This window comes from Bufo bufo, chromosome 9, assembly GCF_905171765.1.
Source record: "Bufo bufo chromosome 9, aBufBuf1.1, whole genome shotgun sequence".
Taxonomy (NCBI): Eukaryota; Metazoa; Chordata; class Amphibia; order Anura; family Bufonidae; genus Bufo; species Bufo bufo.
This window is the reverse complement of record NC_053397.1, coordinates 177,235,734-177,255,798: the sequence shown is the minus strand read 5'-3', so window position 1 is coordinate 177,255,798 and position 20,065 is coordinate 177,235,734. Positions and strand designations below refer to the sequence as shown.

Here is a 20,065-nt window from a genome sequence, read left to right as displayed (position 1 = left end):
TCAGTTCCTGTTTCACCTTCAACATAGAGCCTCGTCTCATGTGTGTGGGGATTGCTATACGTGTATACTCCCCTGGCTATAACTACTAGCTCTTTTAAGGGCTGTTCCTGATCTCTGGTTTTAGGAGAGGTCCACCCACTGGAGCCTGGAGCCTTGTCGTAGGTCCAGGGTGGGTAGGAGACGGTGAGACCTCAACCAAGCTTCGGCGGTTTGTGGGGTCTGCAGTGCGTACGGTGTCAAGTGGAGTGCTTGGAGTCCTCGGAAAGCACTAGGAGCATTCATTCAACGGAGGTACCCGGTCGGTGTACCAGGTGATCCGTTACAGGTCACATTAAAGGTGGAAAAAGTTCTGAAATGATTTATCTTTGTCTAATTTTTTTTACATCACAGAAATCTGACATCTTAACAGGGGTGTGTAGACTTTTTATATCCACTGTATGTATGCTGTCGGGAGCATGCGCACTGTGTGTCTGTGAAAATACAGACATGTAAAAAACATGTCAAGACTAGGGATGAGCGAACCCAAACTTCATCGGGTGAGTTAGGAATTCTGTTATAGGTTCCGTTATAACGGAATTGGTAGACGGAATGGAAAACAGAAGCCTTTAGGAGGCATTCCGTTTTGATCCATCATAATAGAAATCTATGGTCAAGCATAAAGGATCCTCTTGTTTCTGTTATGCAGGACTGAAAACAAAGTCCTGCATAACGGAAACCAGAATGATCCGTTATACTTGCCCATAGACTTCTATTATGACGGATCAAAACGGAATGCCTCCTAAAGGCTTCCGTTTTGCATTCCATCTACGTATTCCGTTATAAAGGAATTCCTAACCCAACCGAACCCGGTGAAGTTTTGGTTGACTTATCCCTAGTTATATAGGCCATGCTCTGCAGTCTCCTAAAAGGGGATTTCTGGGACATAGAAACTGATGGCCTATCCTCAATATCAGATCAGTGGGGGTCCGACACCCCACACCCCCACCAATCAGCTGTTTCGGGCGCCTTACACAGTGTTTGGAGGTGGAAGCAGACAGATCCATACACTGTGTAGTGACTGTGTTGGGGTACTGCAGCTCAGCTCCATTTCAAGTCAGTGGGAGCTGAGATGCGGTAGACCGATGCACATTCCCCATCTCCTTTCCATGAGACCTGCAGAGAGGATCCCTACAAAGGTTCTCACCATCCATTAAATGAAAGGTTGCAGCCAACCTGGTCTCTGACCTGTCTGTTCAGGAAATCCATAGCAGCTGCGTGATCTGCATCTGTGGTACACAACGCCCTTAACTATAGCGGTAACGTGGATGTTTATTGAGACCTGTAATCCGAATACATTATATGCATCGCTACATTCTCTCTTAGCAATCTGCATATTAATGCGGTTTAGGCACCTTTGATGGTTCACACTGGTTGGTGACAGTTAAGGTGTGCTTCTTGGCAGATGAACACAGTGACAGACACATTTGATTTTTCTTTAGAGGAAAGTCATTTAGCCATATAAGTATTCCAACATTCATCTTAATTTCAGGATATGTAGTTTGATGAGGTTAAAGGGGTTGTTCGGTTTTCTGATACTGATGACTGTCCCTTTCCTTAGGATAGGTCATCAGTAGGGGTCTAGCACGCCGTCTAGTGTGTAGCGGTGGCGCCGGGTAATTACAGCTTTTCATCACGTTCATTTGAATGGGAGAGGAAGCTGTAATGGCAGTGTACCGCCACTACAATGTAGGCAAACAGGGCTCCTTTAAACAGCTGATCGTCTGGGGTGCTGGAAGTCAGAACCCCACTGATCTGACACTGATGACCACTTCTGAGAATTTGGTATTAAAATCATGAAAATGGACACCCCCTTTAAAGGCTATGTACACCTTTTGGTGGCAATATTTTTATTATTGCAATGTACTGATTTTGGGCTAAACGTCATCTTTCCAATTGGTCTTTATTAAAAATATTTAGCCGGTTTTCCTGCACAGCTTTGAGTTCATCTAGTATCTGATTCTGAAATTTCTCTCGGCTCCGTCAGGCCGGGGGCTGACGGCTCCTTATATCTGATATCTGACCTTATAAACACTCATTATAGCTCTGTTCTTATTTTACCAATAAGAATGTGGCTTAAATAAGTGTTTATGACCTGTTAGTAATTTACAGACAATGGTTATCAGATGGCGGCACAAAGTGAAAGTGAAATTACCATTAACACAGCTAGAAAAACAGTTAACCCTTTGTGACAGAACGGCTCAATATTTTTAATAGAAACCAATTGAAAAAATGATTTTTAGCCCAAAATGAGTCAAATGCAATCATGAAAAATGCAGCCAAAGGTGTACATAGCCTTTAAGCATTTCTATCTGCATGTCCAATATTGTGTAGATTTGTACCCCTGTTTCATGACTCTCAGCAAAAGGTGAAGTGGGATCACTGCCTGTTCCTTCTGTTCAGATCAAACTACGCCAGCTTGGGAGCACCTTTAACAGGTATAACTATGGGTAGTTCACCTACCTAATCTCTGCAGAAAGGCAGCACAGTGAACAGGATTATCAGAGCCCACATACCTCTCATTATTCCATATAGATAAAATAGACAAAGGGGTTGTCTCACTTCAGCAAATAGCATTTATCATGTAGAGAAAGTTAAAGGGGTTGTATCATCATGGACAATGGGGGCATATCGCTGGGATATATCCCCATTATCTTATAGGTGCAGGTCCCATCGCTGGGACCCGCACCTATAACGATAACGGAGCCCCGCAAGTGAAGGAGGGCGCACTGCGCATGCGCAGCCACCCTCCATTCATTTTCTATGGGGCCTGCGAAAATAGCCGAGTGCTGGCTCGGCTATTTCCGTCGGCCCAATAGAAATGAATGGGAGTGGGGACCGTGCATGCGTGGTACGCTCCCATCCACTTCTATGGGGAGCCGGCTTGGTGGTGGCCGGACTGGAGTCCTCCAGCCACCACCTTGCGGGGCTCCGTTCTCGATATAGGTGCGGGTCCCAGCGGTAAGACCTGAACCTAAAAAACAATGGGGGCATATTGTAGCGATATGCCCCCATTGTCTATGATGAGACAACCCCTTTAATGCAAGGCACTTACTAATGTATTGTGATTGTTCATATTGCTTCCTTTGCTGGCTCGATTCATTTTTCCATTACTGTTATACACTGCTCGTATCCATCGATTATGACCACCCTGCAATCCAGCAGGGATGGTCGTACTTTCACACTATAGGAAAAGGTGCAACCCTCTCTGGTGGCCGGGACCGTGAGAGTGCACATAGACACGCATGTGCAGCAGCTCCTGTCCCAGCCACCTCGTATCTGCGCTGCAGCAGTGGTCATAACCCCTGGATACGAGCAGTGTATAATGTGATGGAAAAATGAATCCAGCCAGCAAAGGAAGCAATATGGACAATCACTATACATTAGTAAGTGCCTTGTATTAACTTTCTCTACATGAGAAATGCCATTTGCTGAAGTGAGACAAAGCTATGGACACCTTTTGGAGGCATTTTTTTAAATTTATTATTGCATAGTTCGTATTTTGGGGTAAAAGCATTTTTCCTATTGGTTTTTATTATTAATTTTCATTCATTTATTTTCTGCAGCCTTCAGGTTTCTCTGACTCTGCAGAATGTCCTTTTTCCTCACAGAAATTCATCAGAGAGCTGCTGTGACCACTCCGTCTGTAGCCTTTACCTCCTCATTCCTCAGCTCATAAACACTGATTTAATCTGAATTCTTATCAGATTCGTCATACTTCACTGAGTGTTTAGGAGCTGTCAGGAGTGAGGAGATAACGGCTACAGATGGAGCAGTCCGAGCAGCTCTTTATGGATTTCAGTGAGTAGGAGGAAGAACGGTCTGCAGAGTCAGTGAAACCTGAAGGCTGTAGAAGACAAGTGATTGAAAATTATTAGCAAAAACAATTGGAAAAACACGTTGCAACCAAAAATAAGAACAATGCAATAATAAAAAATATCCCTAAAGGTGTCCATAGCCTTTAAAGAGGACCTTTCACCGGTCCTGACATTATCATGTAAATACCTGGCTGTGTAGTGCATAAGGAAGGAATGTTATATCGCTTACTATGTTTCCTATGCGCTGCTCCATTGGAGCGCTGTGCCCCCTGTTCTGGTTTCCCCTCCTGTTATGTAAATTCATACCATCGGTACACCTATGTTTCTCAGGGGGCGTCTCCTTCTCCCTGGGTGTGAGCTGTCCAATCGCAGCGGAGAGCGTCACAGCCAGGGAGAAGGTGAGTTTTTTTTTTTCCTCCCTGTGACGCTCTCCGCTGCGATTGGACAGCTCACTGCCAGGGAGAAGGAGACGCTCCCTGAGAAACACCGCCGTCTCCTCCTCCCTGTACCGATGCTATGAATTTACATACCAGGCGGGAAACCAGAACGGGGGGCACCGCAGGGGAACGGAGCAGCGCATAGGAAAAAGAGTAAGCGCTAGGACATACCTTCGGTATGCACTACACAGCCAGCTGTTTACATGATAATGTCAGGACCGGTGAAAGGTCTTCTTTAAAGGGGCTGTCTAATTTTACATATGAATTCTGAGAAGTTGATCAGACTTGTATCGTTATCATATGTAATGACAAAATTAAAACAATCCTCTAGGGCTGTGATGGCTAACCTCAGACACTCCAGCTGTGGTAAAACTACGACTCCCAAGAAATACTATTGCTTGGCTGTTCTCAGAACTCCATAGAAATGAATGGAGCTTGCTGGGAGTTGTAGTTTCACCAGAGCTGGAGTGCCAGAGCTTAGCCATCACTGCTGTAGGGGGCCGAAGACTCGTTATTACATGTGTGGCATATACCTGATAATCATCTTTTTCTCACTGATGGTCTACTGGTCTGTATTTTATAGTATTTCTGTGCTTGCTGCAGTTGAAGTCATCTCTCCATGGACCCGCTTCCTAGTGATCATGTGATAGACTTGTGGTTTTACACAGCAGCCAATCAGAGCATATAGCACTCCATGGGAAAGAAGGGGGTGGGACAGAGCTGCAGCCTGAACCAATGATGAGAGAGGAGGTGTGTCTCAGATTACCTCAGACTCCCTGTAGGCACTGTAGGTAAACTGTAGTCACAGATCAGAGCTCTGTCCTAATGGAGCTGAGCTAAAAGGGAGCCAGGAGCAAGATCTAAGAAAATAAATCGCAGGTAGTCATCCACCGTAGGTACTGGCTTATATACTATTGTTGAGCTCACGACCAGACAGTCACTCTAAGACAAAGCACAAAAGTTCTGAGAAGCTGGATAAAGACTTAGATTTTTATTTGTTATTAGATTTTTGCACGGTATTGACAGTGACAAGCACTTATGGACAGACATGTTTATTAATCCTTAATAAACTGTAATTGAGGACAAAAAAACTGTAATTGAGGACAAATCCATGAGACATATCAGTGACATACATATATTGACAAATGACAAGGCATAATGGTCATTATCTTATATACTGTAGGTACGATGTAAGATCCACAACAGATAGGACATGCTGCAAAGCTTCTGCAGTACGTCCTCATACTTCAGATGTCAGTGCGCACTCCGCATCCTCTTACCACAACCTTAAAGAGGAGCTGTCGCCTCTCCTGACATGTCTGTTTTTGTATTTCATTGCATTCCCCAGGTAATAACTATTCTGGAGCATCGATTCTTAGGACTTAATGGTGTACCATTCCTTTATTATCCCTGCTAGACGTTATGATTGAATTGTTAGCAGTTTGCAGTGAAGATCCAGATGGGGGTGTGTCCCTGAACAGGCTGACACTGGCAGCACTGGTTGGATAGTGTCAGACTGTGCAGGGACACGCCCCCCTCCAACTGGTAACACCCAGCTGGACCTTCATTGCAGACTGTTAGCAATTCTTTCATAACTAATAGCAGGAATAATAAAGGAATAGCACAACATAGTCATAAGATTAGATGCTCTAAAATTTTTATTACATGGGGAATGCAAGTAGATGCTAAACCAGACATGTCAGGAGAGGTTACAGGATCTGACTTACCATATTAGTTCATTTCCCTGTCTTAAGAATCACATACTGCATTCCTCAAACTGGATTGTCAGCTCAGGGGATTCTGTGAGACTAGATATGTTCTGAAGAGGGGACATCTTTGGTCAATTTGAGTTAGGCTAGTTTCACACTAGCGTTTGACAACTCCCACAGGCTGTTCCGGCATTGCCCGAAGCTGCCTGAATGCCGGCTGCAACCCTGCAAATATGCCGAGCATCGGCCGGACAAATACCGCTGTGCGCGGCAGTTTTGCCGGGTTGCGGACAGATTATAGTTTATGGGGCCAGTGAGCATTCAGGCAGCTTCTGGAAAAACCGGATCTAGGAAGCTCTGGCAGCTGTTCCCTGCCGGTGCAATCTGTCGAAGCTCTCTAACGCTAGTATAACACTTGCCTTATCTGGATTCCCACTGTCCAACTAATTCTATGGGGGCAGTGGAGTGAGGGGACAGAGACCTGCTTGGTCCTATTGCTTTTTCGGCTGGATTGAAAGAGCCTGTGTCATTTCAGAGAAACTGTATTGTTAGCAAGCAAAGGGGCGAGGATTTGTACCGAGGATCAAGCTTTGATCTATGCCGTGGAGGCCCTCTCTCATCTGTGTGTGACATGTTTCTTATGTTCAACCATCTATTATCCTGACTTTAGTCATATAGGCATTTTTTTTTTAGCGCTCTCCCTTTTCACTTTTTCATTATTGTATTAAAACAAATTCTTACGTTGAAGGCTAGTTTCACACGGGCGGCTGTCCTCTCCAGCAGCCTGGTTCAGCATAGAATGCAGCTGTTTTTGTCTGACTGTCTCCCGGCACATTTGCCGGGCAGCGGCCGTATCTCTGCCAGAGCCGTTGAATATATAAGGCAGGCGGTAGTATCTGGTAATGCCGGATCTGGAGAGCTCTGTGCTGGAACAGCCTGCCGGGGAGGACAGCCGCAGATGTGAAACTAGCCCAAGGTTAGCAAAGGACAGTGGTTTTCTTCGTCACTCTGGACTACTGCAGCCCATCAGGACACGTATGATTTCCAAGTTTGATCAGTGGTAAGAAGGTGACAATGGACCCAAATGCCTGTAAAACAGTCTGCTGTCTTCTTCTAGTCTATTAAGCTGAAGGGACAGAAGTAAGGATTCCTATTTTTACAGGTTCGGCGTTTGGGTGTAGAAATTCTGTTATGGATTGTGTTACAACAGAATTTGTAGACGGAATGCAAAATGGAGGCCTTTAAGAGGCATTTTTAATCCGTCATAACAGAAGTCTATGGCCAAGCATAACGGATCCATCTGGTTATCCTTCCTGTACAACGCCACCCGAACGCCGAACCCGAACATCCCTAGATAGAAGGCCTGGTTATAGGCTAGCACCCAGGGTACAGAAGAGTATATAGAATTGCACAAATAAAAGCTCAGGCTGTAGATGTAGGTTGACGCAAGACAGCGTAGAATAGTACTGACATGCAGTCACCCAAAACAACTTATAGTAGCATAGTCATACAGTGACCGAAGACAACATAATATACATGTAATGCGACCAAAGGCAACAGAGCTACACCATGAGATGTTAAGCATAATGGAAATGTATATATTATTTGCGGATAAAATAGTTTTTCTATATTCCAAACACGTGTTCACGTCTTAACTTTACATATCTCAAAATCTCTGAAAGGGATCGTCTGCTTTGGAGAACCCCTTTTTTTGTTTGCAAGGTTTAGGTGAGCTCTCAGCTGTCATCTGCAGATAAAACCTGGCAGCAGGTGTTCCATTTCCTTGTGGTGCCACCACAGGGACGCTGCGAGGAGAAGTGCTCTGGACCTTCCTGGAGAAGAGCTACTGCAACACAGTCTGAAACCATCCAATCAGTGCTCTCAGTGTCAGACTGTGCAGGGACACACCCCCAACTGGTAACACCCAGCTGGACCTTCTTTGCAAACTGCTAGTAATTCATGCATGAACTTCTAGTGGGAATTGTTAATAAATGGTACAACATAGAGTCATAGGGATAGATGGACCAGAATTGTTATTACATGGGGAATGCTGGTAGTCATAAGACGTACAAGTCAGCAGAGGTACCAGGTCCTCTTTGAAGAGCATCTCTCACTCTGGAGGATTACACAGACAACCCATTTATTGGAATGGACACTGTGTATTGCTTAATATTACCTATAGTGGCGCTGCAGGGAAATAAAACAGGGGGAGATTTATCAAGACCAGCACTCCCCTGCGCTGCCGGAGTATGCGTCATAAATTTGGAGCATCCTCCATCAGTCCATGCACCTAAACAGAAATCTGCGACAGCTCAGAGCAAAAAAACAAAAAAAATCCACAGCAGAAATCAAGGGGTCACCCTGCCACGGATTCTGCAAATACCTTTACTTTCAGCTTTCCACACAGATTACAGCTGATTTCTGGGGGTCACTGCAGGAGGACACCTGGTTACAGCTGATCGCTGAGGATCACAGCAGGAGGACACCTGGTTACAGCTGATCGCTGAGGATCACAGCAGGAGGACACCTGGTTACAGCTGATCGCTGAGGATCACAGCAGGAGGACACCTGGTTACAGCTGATCGCTGGGGGTCACAGCAGGAGGACACCTGGTTACAGCTGATCGCTGGGGGTCACAGCAGGAGGACACCTGGTTACAGCTGATCGCTGAGGATCACAGCAGGAGGACACCTGGTTACAGCTGATCGCTGGGGGTCACAGGAGGAGGACACCTGGTTACAGCTGATCGCTGAGGATCACAGCAGGAGGACACCTGGTTACAGCTGATCGCTGGGGGTCACAGCAGGAGGACACCTGGTTACAGCTGATCGCTGAGGATCACAGCAGGAGGACACCTGGTTACAGCTGATCGCTGGGGGTCACAGCAGAAGGGACACCTGGTTACAGCTGATCGCTGGGGGTCACAGGAGGAGGACACCTGGTTACAGCTGATCGCTGAGGATCACAGCAGGAGGACACCTGGTTACAGCTGATCGCTGGGGGTCACAGCAGGAGGACACCTGGTTACAGCTGATCGCTGGGGGTCACAGCAGGAGGACACCTGGTTACAGCTGATCGCTGGGGGTCACAGGAGGAGGACACCTGGTTACAGCTGATCGCTGAGGATCACAGCAGGAGGACACCTGGTTACAGCTGATCGCTGGGGGTCACAGCAGGAGGACACCTGGTTACAGCTGATCGCTAGGGGTCACAGCAGGAGGACACATGGTGGTCATTGTATTGTGAAGGAACCTTTCTAACAAAAGTGGTTGTCCAAGTAAGAGAATCCCTTTCAGAAGCAGATGTAGTAGAACATCACATGAATCTAATTGATGAATACACTAACAATCATTGAAGGACTTTGTCTCATTAAATGGATGTGTGGATTATTCATTTGTTTTACAATGATCATATCCCGATTCAGTCATAAATATACAGAAAAGCAGTACGCATCTCACTAAAACCTAATTTCCCTCACGGTTGTGAAAAGGATCAGTGTGAGACCATGTGCAACCAAAAAGTACAGCCCCAAGCAGCTTCACCACAAATTACTGACATTTTTTTAGGCTAGAATATGTTAAAAAACTTGCAAAAACCACATAGCCCAACCATGACGATGTGTGGTAAAAGCACACATCATTTGTAGTTGTAAGCTACAGTGTGGTCATGCATTGGTCACAAGCCACGGCTTCCCTCTTAAGCTTCATGCTGGAACCTACTTATGGAGCTATCCTAACCTAGAAGCATTGACGCTAGGGGAGTTAGTCATGGAATTGCTTCACACAGGGTCCCTGCAGTTTTGGGACTCGGAGTGCCACCTCCAGCTCTGCTGTGTGCATGAGGCCTTATCTTGTGGGTTGAGAACCATCTGCAAAAATTACACCTTACAAATTAAGACAGGTTCTAAAAGCCTACGTAGCCATGGAGCCGAATTTTTGATCTCGAAAATAGTTTTTCTAGGAATATGAGGAGGAATAATTCTGCTTGTTTTTCACGTTATTAATTTTCTTTATACTTATATTTGCTCAAATACTATTAAAGCGTTCCTTTATTGATTTCCTTTATTTTCTACCCAAAAAAGCGCCAGCTCCACAATTTCATTACACATTCTGTACAGTTCATTGTGTTGTTTGTGATCCATTCGCTCCAGCAGATCAAACCAGCCGCGGGACCATGGAGATCATTATGGCTGGCTGGGGTGAGTAGGCTTGTCAGGTATACTTGGGTACCAGCTGCAAGATCCGTCTTTTTGTTTATGGCACGCGTGCTCTTTTTCTAGATTCTGAGTCTCCTCCCGGTTGCTCCAGACGCACTCATTTGGTGCATTGTTATCGCAAGTTTCCATGGAACAAAATTTGATCTAGATATAAACCAATACATTAGGGTTCTTCAGGTCATTGAAACAACAACAAAGTGATGCTCCCTACACTGTGACCCTTGTAATCTAATAATGTTATAATGGTATACGTGAATGGAGAGGATGGGAAAAACTGGCGATATCCATCACCACGGTCTTCCCGCTCACTCACACTTGAAACCAAAAGAAGACCTGAAAGGGAGGTTGAAGGGTTTGGCTCATGCACATTCTCAGTATCAGACAGGCGCGGGTCTTACCTCTGGAACCCACTCCTTTCTCCAGGTCCCGTTCCGGAAATAGCCGAGGTGGCACGCTCTGCTACTGTATTTTTGGATGTCCCATGGAGAATGGACTGTATGGTGAACCATTAATTTCAATGGGTCCACAAAAAAAAAAATGGAAGTGTGCTTTCCTTTCCGTATGTCTGCATGTGCTTTCCACAAAAAAAAAATAGAACATGTCCTATTATTGTCCGCATAATGGACAATTAAAGGGGCCAACTGTTCTGTTCTGCAAAATACGGAATGCACACAGATGTCATCCATATTTTTTTGCAGGTCCGTGTTCTGCATGGAATTGGACTTGCCTCATCTTAGACAATTGGGCATATCGCTAGGATATGCGCCTATTGTCTGATAGGTGCGGGTCCCACCACCGGGACATGCACCTATATCAAGAACGGAGCGGACCAAAGTGGTGGCCAGACCGGAGTAAATGCGCTCTCCCCATAGAAGTAAATGGAAACACACACCGCGCATGACTGGCCACCGCTCCCATTCACTTCTATGGGCCCATCGGCTCGGCTATTTTCAGCAACCCTATAGAATTGAATGGAAGACGTGCCCCCCCCCCCCACTTTCTGGGCTCCATTTTTAGCTATATGCCCCCATTGTCTCAATGACTTCAATAGTTTTAGAGAGCTTAAAAAAGGGTTAGGAATTGAAATACAAAAATTACTATAGGAGTTCCAAAAATACAGTAGTTGAGCGAGCCTGCTCTGGTGTTTTTCGGTGTCCCATAGTGGTGAATGAATCGTGCAAGCGCAGCCACCTCTCCATTCACCGATACATAACTGCTGGTAATAGCTGAGCCAGCGCTCTGCTATTTTCAGAACTCCCATAACGATGAACAGAGGGTGGCTGCGCATTGGCGATGTGTTCTCCTTCACTTTGGGTGGCCTGTTCTGGAGGTATTAGCGGGTCCCAGAGGTGGGACCAGCACCTTTCTGACATTGATGGCATATCCTAGTTTTGCTTATGTGTACAGAGGCACACGGAAACCCCTGTAGCTCAGTAAATGCCGTCATATGGTTCAACCCTAGGGGCTGTTTCCAGAGTAATACTGCATGAGATAAAGCACCATCATTTGTTGCTCTGTATGAAATCGGAGGCATACAGCAGAATGGTAAAGCCACATGCATTTTATGGGTGTTATGGGCGACCCCATGCAACAGGACTCATAATAGCGCCATGTGCATGAGGTTTTGAGGCCTTTTTTTTTTAACCAGAGAGCCTGCCAGGAGATTCGTACTACCCGTGGTCCGCATGAAATCCTAGCAGGCTTCCTGGAAATCTGCATTTCAGATAAAACATAGTTAAAAAAATGAGCTGGGAATGGGGAGAAGAGTCATGCAGGTTGGTTTCCTCCAGCTTTTCCCTGCCTGGCTCGCCCAGATGGAAAGGTCTCTCACTATTCGTGTATAGGAAGAAATCTGTCATTTGACCAAGCTGACCAGGACCTTCCCCTATCACAATTCTCCTCCTGTCTTGTAAGTCATAGCTGTTTGTAACCAGGGCAGCATGAATCTATGATTATGGGGGCGGCAATTTTGCCTGAGCTGTTCTGAACAGCATTTAGAAAGCATTTATTAAATTGCTTTGCGGAAGCCCCATGGTCCATAGACACAATGGTCAGGAGGGGACCTTACTGACATCTATGGGAGATGCTCTGTGACCTGTGCAGAGGTCATAGTACAAGGAAATAATAGATAAGGTTTGATAATCCTGTCTTATCTGTACACAGAGGTGATATCATTACAGGCAGGATTAGAATGGCAGATAAGCAGGTAACCGCAATAAAGTGATCTGTACAGACCAAGAAGTGGCACCTATTATTAGGCTTAATGGCAAAAACTGCAGGATTTTATGTTTTTTGTGTAAATATAGATATTCACATGGAAAATTGAAAATATCACCAAAAATTCTTGTGTGACTTAAATAATAGCTCATTTTCTGATGGCACATTCCCTCAAAAAAGGGGTTAGGAATTGAAATACAAAATACAAGATAAGTCAAAACCCTTTTGAGAAACGAAAGGGAACATGAAATATGTGATTACCAGCAAGTAATGGGTGAGGGGGCCTATCTTTTAGGCTATGTCCGGAACATGGACACTATATTGGATCAAGAGCATATTTTTCCAGTGGGGAGAGAGTCATGTGGCATATAAAAGAAAACCAGAATTTTATCAATTGCCACAATCAGATTTGCAATATGTCTTTGGGTTAGAAAGCTATGAACACAGAGTTTCTCATGTGGGCTCATAACAATTGGATCCAGCGCCTTCAGCTCTGTGTTCAGCACCAGGGCCAACACATTGAACGCGTCAAATAGCTGTGCATCACAGGGAACCTTCCCGGCTGTTGTTGCAACTTTCTGTTTTGATAACTTTTGAACAAGAGATATTGCAAATCTGATTACGGCAATCGATTTCTGAGAAAATGCTGGTCTTCCTTGATATGCTACATGACCCCCCTTCCCATTGGAAAAATTTGCCCTTGATCCAATATGGCGGGTTTCAAGATGACGGCCATGTTCCGGACATAGCATAGAAGATAGTCCCCCCTCACCCATTACTTGGTGGGGTATTCAGATATTTTATTTTCCCTTTCACTTCTGAAATAAAAGGGTGTCCTATGACTTGACTCACCCTGTACATTGGAAAATAGTGCCTGCTCTTTATGCCGAAAAACAAGGTCAGCGTTGGAAAATTCTGTTAGCGAGGTTGGCTGGATGAATGACCCTCTGCAGTCACTGTGCTTCTTGATTCCGTCCGTGGCACTAAATATATGACTCCTGCACTGAGCTGTAATACAGCTAAAATAAAGGAGAACACTTACCTTACACTGACATCCCTGCTGATATCCCTTATCTGGTTGACTGAGGCTCGTAATTTGGAACGGAGTCAGACTTTCCCAGTGGTAATGAAGGCCACACAAATAGATGCGGATTGTGCCATTAAACATATTGCCTTTAACAAATCGGATAAAAAGCTTTGATAAAATGCATGCCAATTAAAGGATGTAACATTTACGGATAAATAGATAAATTACATTTGAAATATTTTACTTTGTACTGATCCTAAGTTACAGCTTGTGTTAGGCTACATTCACCCTTGCGTTGTTGTTTTCCGGTATTGAGATCCTATACCGGACCGGATACTCGAAAAAAAAAACTTTTCCGTTTAGTCCTCATGCATTCTGAATGGAAACAGATCAGATCAGGATGTCTTCCGTTCTGGCAGCATTCCATTTTGTGACCGGACACAAAACCGTTGCAAGCTGCGGTTTTGTGTCCGGTCATAAAAACGGGAAAAAAAATGATCCGGCACTGAAAACAATGTTAGGCCTCCTGCACCTGAACGTGTGTGCCCCGTGGTCGTGCTGCGGCCCGCAAAATGCAGGCCGCAATGCACGAACACAGTCTATGGGGCAGCCGACCGATTCACTTTAATGGGTCCACGATCCGGCCGTTCCGCAAAAAGATAGGACATGTTCTATCTTTTTTTGCACAACGGAAGTACGGGACGAAACCCCACGGAAGCACTCAGTAGTGCTTCCGTAGGGTTCTGTTCCGCACCATTCCGCATCTCCGGATTTGCGGACCCATTAAAGTGAATGGGTCCGCATCCGTGATGCGGAATGCCCATGGAACGGCACCCGTGAATTGTAGTGTATTTAAGATAATAAACTTTGTAATATATCTTGTTCAATAATAATTTCTCCATCTCTAATTATCAGACACCATAGATCTGGCTATTTTAGTTTCTGGAACTGTTTCAGAAACTGAAAAACCCTGATAACTATGTGGCAGCTTCTCATTAGGGGATCATGTTACAGAGAGCTGCCCAACTTGTGGGCGAGAAGAAAGGAGAAGGGGAGTGTGGCCTTCTGTACATGCATCTAGCATGTATTATATTATCTCACACCAGTGACTGCATAGTTTTTTTAGAGTGAACTTTCACTGCTGCTGCCATGTCTCTCAGAAAACTGCCAAATCTCTCAGAGGGACAGATCTTTACTTCGTATTAAGGAAAGGAGAAGATGCAGAGCTCATCCAGGAGGATGGTTAGATTAGAATACTCAGTTTTTTTAGGGATATAGAACTGGGGGACGGGGTGAAGTGCTTCAGTGTGTAGGAGAACATCTTAACCAGTTGACAATTAGAGATGGAGCCTTCAGGAAGGGAATGGGCTGCTGAAAAATGTATAATATTGTTCTCAAGTTCATGCACTTGTAATGATAGAACTGCTATATAAACATACAAGAAACTTAAAATAATCCTATATTCCCCCATCAACAAATAACCCATGCCTCGTGGCTGATTATCGTCAGAGTAAACCTAAGTGTCCTTGAATGACATCTTACCTGCTAGAAGATATTCTTTTTGTTTTTCCAGGTATACTCCACAAGCAGCAGATCCATATGGGGTGCTCACATGCTGTAGATATATCGTATTCGTATCTCCTTTAAATACCTATGAACATTTAGTAATCAAGTGTTATTTAAAGAAAAATCTCTATTTTTGTGCGTATCATATACGTGACTACCTCAAAGCAGCTTTCAGCTTAAAGTCAGCCATAGTATGTTGGCGAACGGCCATTAGTACTGACTACACCATAAACATGGAGGCCAAGTATACATGTGTAGCTTAATGGGAGACCCAAATAAGTTGTTGCTATATTCTGCCAGCACTTATTTTCTGCTGGAACAAAGGATCAGACTTGTTAAAGTCCAACAGACTCGATCCTCTTTTTCCCAACATCTGCCATGGGGAGGATTACATAGGTATAATTGTACAGTTTACAATGCGCTGTTTTAACCAAAACCAGGCGTGCTGTGGCCTCTTAGGCCACGTTCATTGGCCTTATGATCTAGGCGAAACTTAGTCAGATTAAAGTGAAATATCAAGCACAGCCCCTATACAACGAACAGCAAGCTGTGAGGATGCCGTAGTGCTCTCTAGACACGGCAGTCTCTTCAAATAGCTGATCAGCAGGGGTTGTTGGAATCAGACCACCACCAGTCAGATATTGATGACTATAATACTGTGCAAAAGTGTGTAAAAATGCTGCAAAGTATGAAGGCTTTCAAAAACGAGATTTTTGTGGACTCACCTGTAAAATCTTTTTCTTGCTTAGTTCATTGGGGGACACAGGACCGTGGGTATAGCTGCTTGCAGCCACTAGGAGGCGACACTAGGCTGAAAAGTGTTAGCTCCTCCCCTGCCGGCTATACCCCCTCCAGCCCAGAGAGAGTATATCGGCTTGTGCCCAAGCAGTAGAACTAACCCAAACCTGAACTTCTGTAAAGAAGTTCGGGTATAGGTACCACAGTCGGTATTTTATCACGCGGGTGCAAAACACATTGCACCCGCGCGATAAAAACTGAACATCGGAACGCAATCGCAGTCAAAACTGACTGCAATTGCGTTCCTACTCGCGCGGGTTTGCCGCAATGCACCTTAACCACCTCAGCCCCCAGTGCTTAAACACCCTGAAAGACCAGGCCACTTTTTACACTTCTGACCTACACTACTTTCACCGTTTATTGCTCGGTCATGCAACTTACCACCCAAATGAATTTTACCTCCTTTTCTTCTCACTAATAGAGCTTTCATTTGGTGGTATTTCATTGCTGCTGACATTTTTACTTTTTTTGTTATTAATCGAAATTTAACGATTTTTTTGCAAAAAAATGACATTTTTCACTTTCAGTTGTAAAATTTTGCAAAAAAAAACGACATCCATATAGAAATTTTGCTCTAAATTTATAGTTCTACATGTCTTTGATAAAAAAAAAATGTTTGGGTAAAAAAAAAATGGTTTGGGTAAAAGTTATAGCGTTTACAAACTATGGTACAAAAATGTGAATTTCCGCTTTTTGAAGCAGCTCTGACTTTCTGAGCACCTGTCATGTTTCCTGAGGTTCTACAATGCCCAGACAGTACAAACACCCCACAAATGACCCCATTTCGGAAAGTAGACACCCTAAGGTATTCGCTGATGGGCATAGTGAGTTCATAGAACTTTTTATTTTTTGTCACAAGTTAGCGGAATATGATGATTTTTTTTTTTTTTTTTTTTTTTTCTTACAAAGTCTCATATTCCACTAACTTGTGACAAAAAATAAAAAGTTCTATGAACTCACTATGCCCATCAGCGAATACCTTGGGGTCTCTTCTTTCCAAAATGGGGTCACTTGTGGGGTAGTTATACTGCCCTGGCATTCTAGGGGCCCAAATGTGTGGTAAGGAGTTTGAAATCAAATTCTGTAAAAAATGACCTGTGAAATCCGAAAGGTGCTCTTTGGAATATGGGCCCCTTTGCCCACCTAGGCTGCAAAAAAGTGTCACACATCTGGTATCTCCGTACTCAGGAGAAGGTGGGGAATGTGTTTTGGGGTGTCATTTTATATATACCCATGCTGGGTGAGAGAAATATCTTGGCAAAAGACAACTTTTCCCATTTTTTTATACAAAGTTGTCATTTGACCAAGATATTTATCTCACCCAGCATGGGTATATGTAAAAAGACACCCCAAAACACATTCCTCAACTTCTCCTGAGTACGGGGATACCAGATGTGTGACACTTTTTTGCAGCGTAGGTGGGCAAAGGGGCCCATATTCCAAAGAGCACCTTTCGGATTTCACAGGTCATTTTTTACTGAATTTGATTTCAAACTCCTTACCACACATTTGGGCCCCTAGAATACCAGGGCAGTATAACTACCCCACAAGTGACCCCATTTTGGAAAGAAGACACCCCAAGGTATTCCGTGAGGGGCATGGCGAGTTCCTAGAATTTTTTATTTTTTGTCACAAGTTAGTGGAAAATGATGATTTTTTTTTTTTTTTTTTTTCATACAAAGTCTCATATTCCACAAACTTGTGACAAAAAATAAAAACTTCCATGAACTCACTATGCCCATCAGCGAATACCTTGGGGTCTCTTCTTTCCAAAATGGGGTCACTTGTGGGGTAGTTATACTGCCCTGGCATTCTAGGGGCCCAAATGTGTGGTAAGTAGGTAAATGACCTGTGAAATCCGAAAGGTGCTCTTTGGAATGTGGGCCCCTTTGCCCACCTAGGCTGCAAAAAAGTGTCACACATCTGGTATCTCTGTATTCAGGAGAAGTTGAGGAATGTGTTTTGGGGTGTCTTTTTACATATACCCATGCTGGGTGAGATAAATATCTTGGTCAAATGCCAACTTTGTATAAAAAAATGGGAAAAGTTGTCTTTTGCCAAGATATTTCTCTCACCCAGCATGGGTATATGTAAAATGACACCCCAAAACACATTCCCCAACTTCTCCCGATTATGGAGATACCAGATGTGTGACACTTTTTTGCAGCCTAGGTGGGCAAAGGGGCCCATATTCAAAAGAGCACCTTTCGGATTTCACAGGTCATTTTTTACAGAATTTGATTTCAAACTCCTTACCACACATTTGGGCCCCTAGAATGCCAGGGCAGTATAACTACCCCACAAGTGACCCCATTTTGGAGAGAAGAGAGCCCAAGGTATTCGCTGATGGGCATAGTGAGTTCATGGAAGTTTTTATTTTTTGTCACAAGTTAGTGGAATATGAGACTTTGTATGAAAAAAAAATAAAAAAAAAAAAATAAGCATTTTCCACTAACTTGTGACAAAAAATAAAAAATTCTAGGAACTCGCCATGCCCCTCACGGAATACCTTGGGGTGTCTTCTTTCCAAAATGGGGTCACTTGTGGGGTAGTTATACTGCCCTGGCATTTTCCAGGGGCCCTAATGTGTGGTAAGTAGGTAAATGACCTGTGAAATCCTAAAGGTGCTCTTTGGAATATGGGCCCCTTTGCCCACCTAGGCTGCAAAAAAGTGTCACACATGTGGTATCGCCGTATTCAGGAGAAGTTGGGGAATGTGTTTTGGGGTGTCATTTTACATATACCCATGCTGGGTGAGAGAAATATCTTGGCAAAAGACAACTTTTCCCATTTTTTTTATACAAAGTTGGCATTTGACCAAGATATTTCTCTCACCCAGCATGGGTATATGTAAAATGACACCCCAAAACACATTCCCCAACTTCTCCTGAGTACGGCGATACCAGATGTGTGACACTTTTTTGCAGCCTAGATGCGCAAAGGTGCCCAAATTCCTTTTAGGAGGGCATTTTTAGACATTTGGATACCAGACTTCTTCTCACGCTTTGGGGCCCCTAGAATGCCAGGGCAGTATAAATACCCCACATGTGACCCCATTTTGGAAAGAAGACACCCCAAGGTATTCAATGAGGGGCATGGCGAGTTCATAGAAATTTTTTTTTTTTGGCACAAGTTAGCGGAAATTGATATTTTTAATTTTTTTCTCACAAAGTCTCCCGTTCCGCTAACTTGGGACAAAAATTTCAATCTTTCATGGACTCAATATGCCCCTCACGGAATACCTGGGGGTGTCTTCTTTCCGAAATGGGGTCACATGTGGGGTATTTATACTGCCCTGGCATTCTAGGGGCCCTAAAGCGTGAGAAGAAGTCTGGAATATAAATGTCTAAAAAATTTTACGCATTTGGATTCCGTGAGGGGTATGGTGAGTTCATGTGAGATTTTATTTTTTGACACAAGTTAGTGGAATATGAGACTTTGTAAGAAAAAAAAAAAAAAATTCCGCTAACTTGGGCCAAAAAAATATCTGAATGGAGCCTTACAGAGGGGTGATCAATGACAGGGGGGGTGATCAATGACAGGGGTGTGATCAATGACAGCGGGGTGATCAATGACAGGGGGGTTGATCAATGACAGGGGGGTGATCAGGGAGTCTATATGGGGTGATAACCACAGTCATTGATCACGCCCGTGTAAGGCTTCATTCAGACGTCCGGATGCGTTTTGCGGATCCGATCCATCTATCAGTGCATCCGTAAAAATCATGCGGACATCTGAATGGAGCTTTACAGGGGGGGAATCAATGACAGGGGGGTAATCAGGGAGTCTATATGGGGTGATCACCACAGTCATTGATCATGCCCCTGTAAGGCTTCATTCAGACGTCCGGATGCGTTTTGCGGATCCGATCCATCTATCAGTGCATCCGTAAAAATCATGCGGACGTCTGAATGGAGCTTTACAGGGGGGTAATCAATGACAGGGGGGTAATCAATGACAGGGGGGTGATCAGGGAGTCTATATGGGGTGATCACCACAGTCATTGATCATGCCCGTGTAAGGCTTCATTCAGACGTCCGGATGCGTTTTGCGGATCCGATCCATCTATCAGTGCATCCGTAAAAATCATGCGGACGTCTGAATGGAGCTTTACAGGGGGGTAATCAATGACAGGGGGGTAATCAATGACAGGGGGGTGATCAGGGAGTCTATATGGGGTGATCACCACAGTCATTGATCATGCCCCTGTAAGACTTCATTCAGACGTCCGGATGCGTTTT

At 44.3% G+C, this 20,065-nt stretch overlaps 2 protein-coding genes across 6 annotated transcripts in view; one reads left to right on the top strand and one right to left on the bottom strand.

Moving 5' to 3' along the window:
* The window catches only part of SYN2 (synapsin II), a 284,431-nt gene that overhangs the window by 165,832 nt on the left and 98,534 nt on the right, over nt 1-20,065 (top strand). The window lies entirely within an intron of this gene.
* Nucleotides 6,659-20,065, bottom strand: part of TIMP4 (TIMP metallopeptidase inhibitor 4) — a 33,424-nt gene continuing 20,017 nt past the window's right edge. Inside the window, exons 3-6 of one of the 4 annotated variants that reach the window (XR_005774337.1) lie at nt 15,003-15,111; nt 13,476-13,606; nt 9,144-10,360; nt 6,659-8,445 (exon numbers count right to left, since the gene is read on the bottom strand). Coding sequence is in view for 1 of the 4 variants with exons in the window: in XM_040408485.1 (XP_040264419.1) it covers nt 10,184-10,360; nt 13,476-13,606; nt 15,003-15,111 (417 nt within the window). In the remaining 3 variants the exon portion in view is untranslated. Of the gene's footprint in view, nt 10,361-13,475; nt 13,607-15,002; nt 15,112-20,065 lie in introns of all 4 variants that reach the window. The other 3 variants (XR_005774335.1, XR_005774336.1, XM_040408485.1) reach the window with 3 other exon arrangements.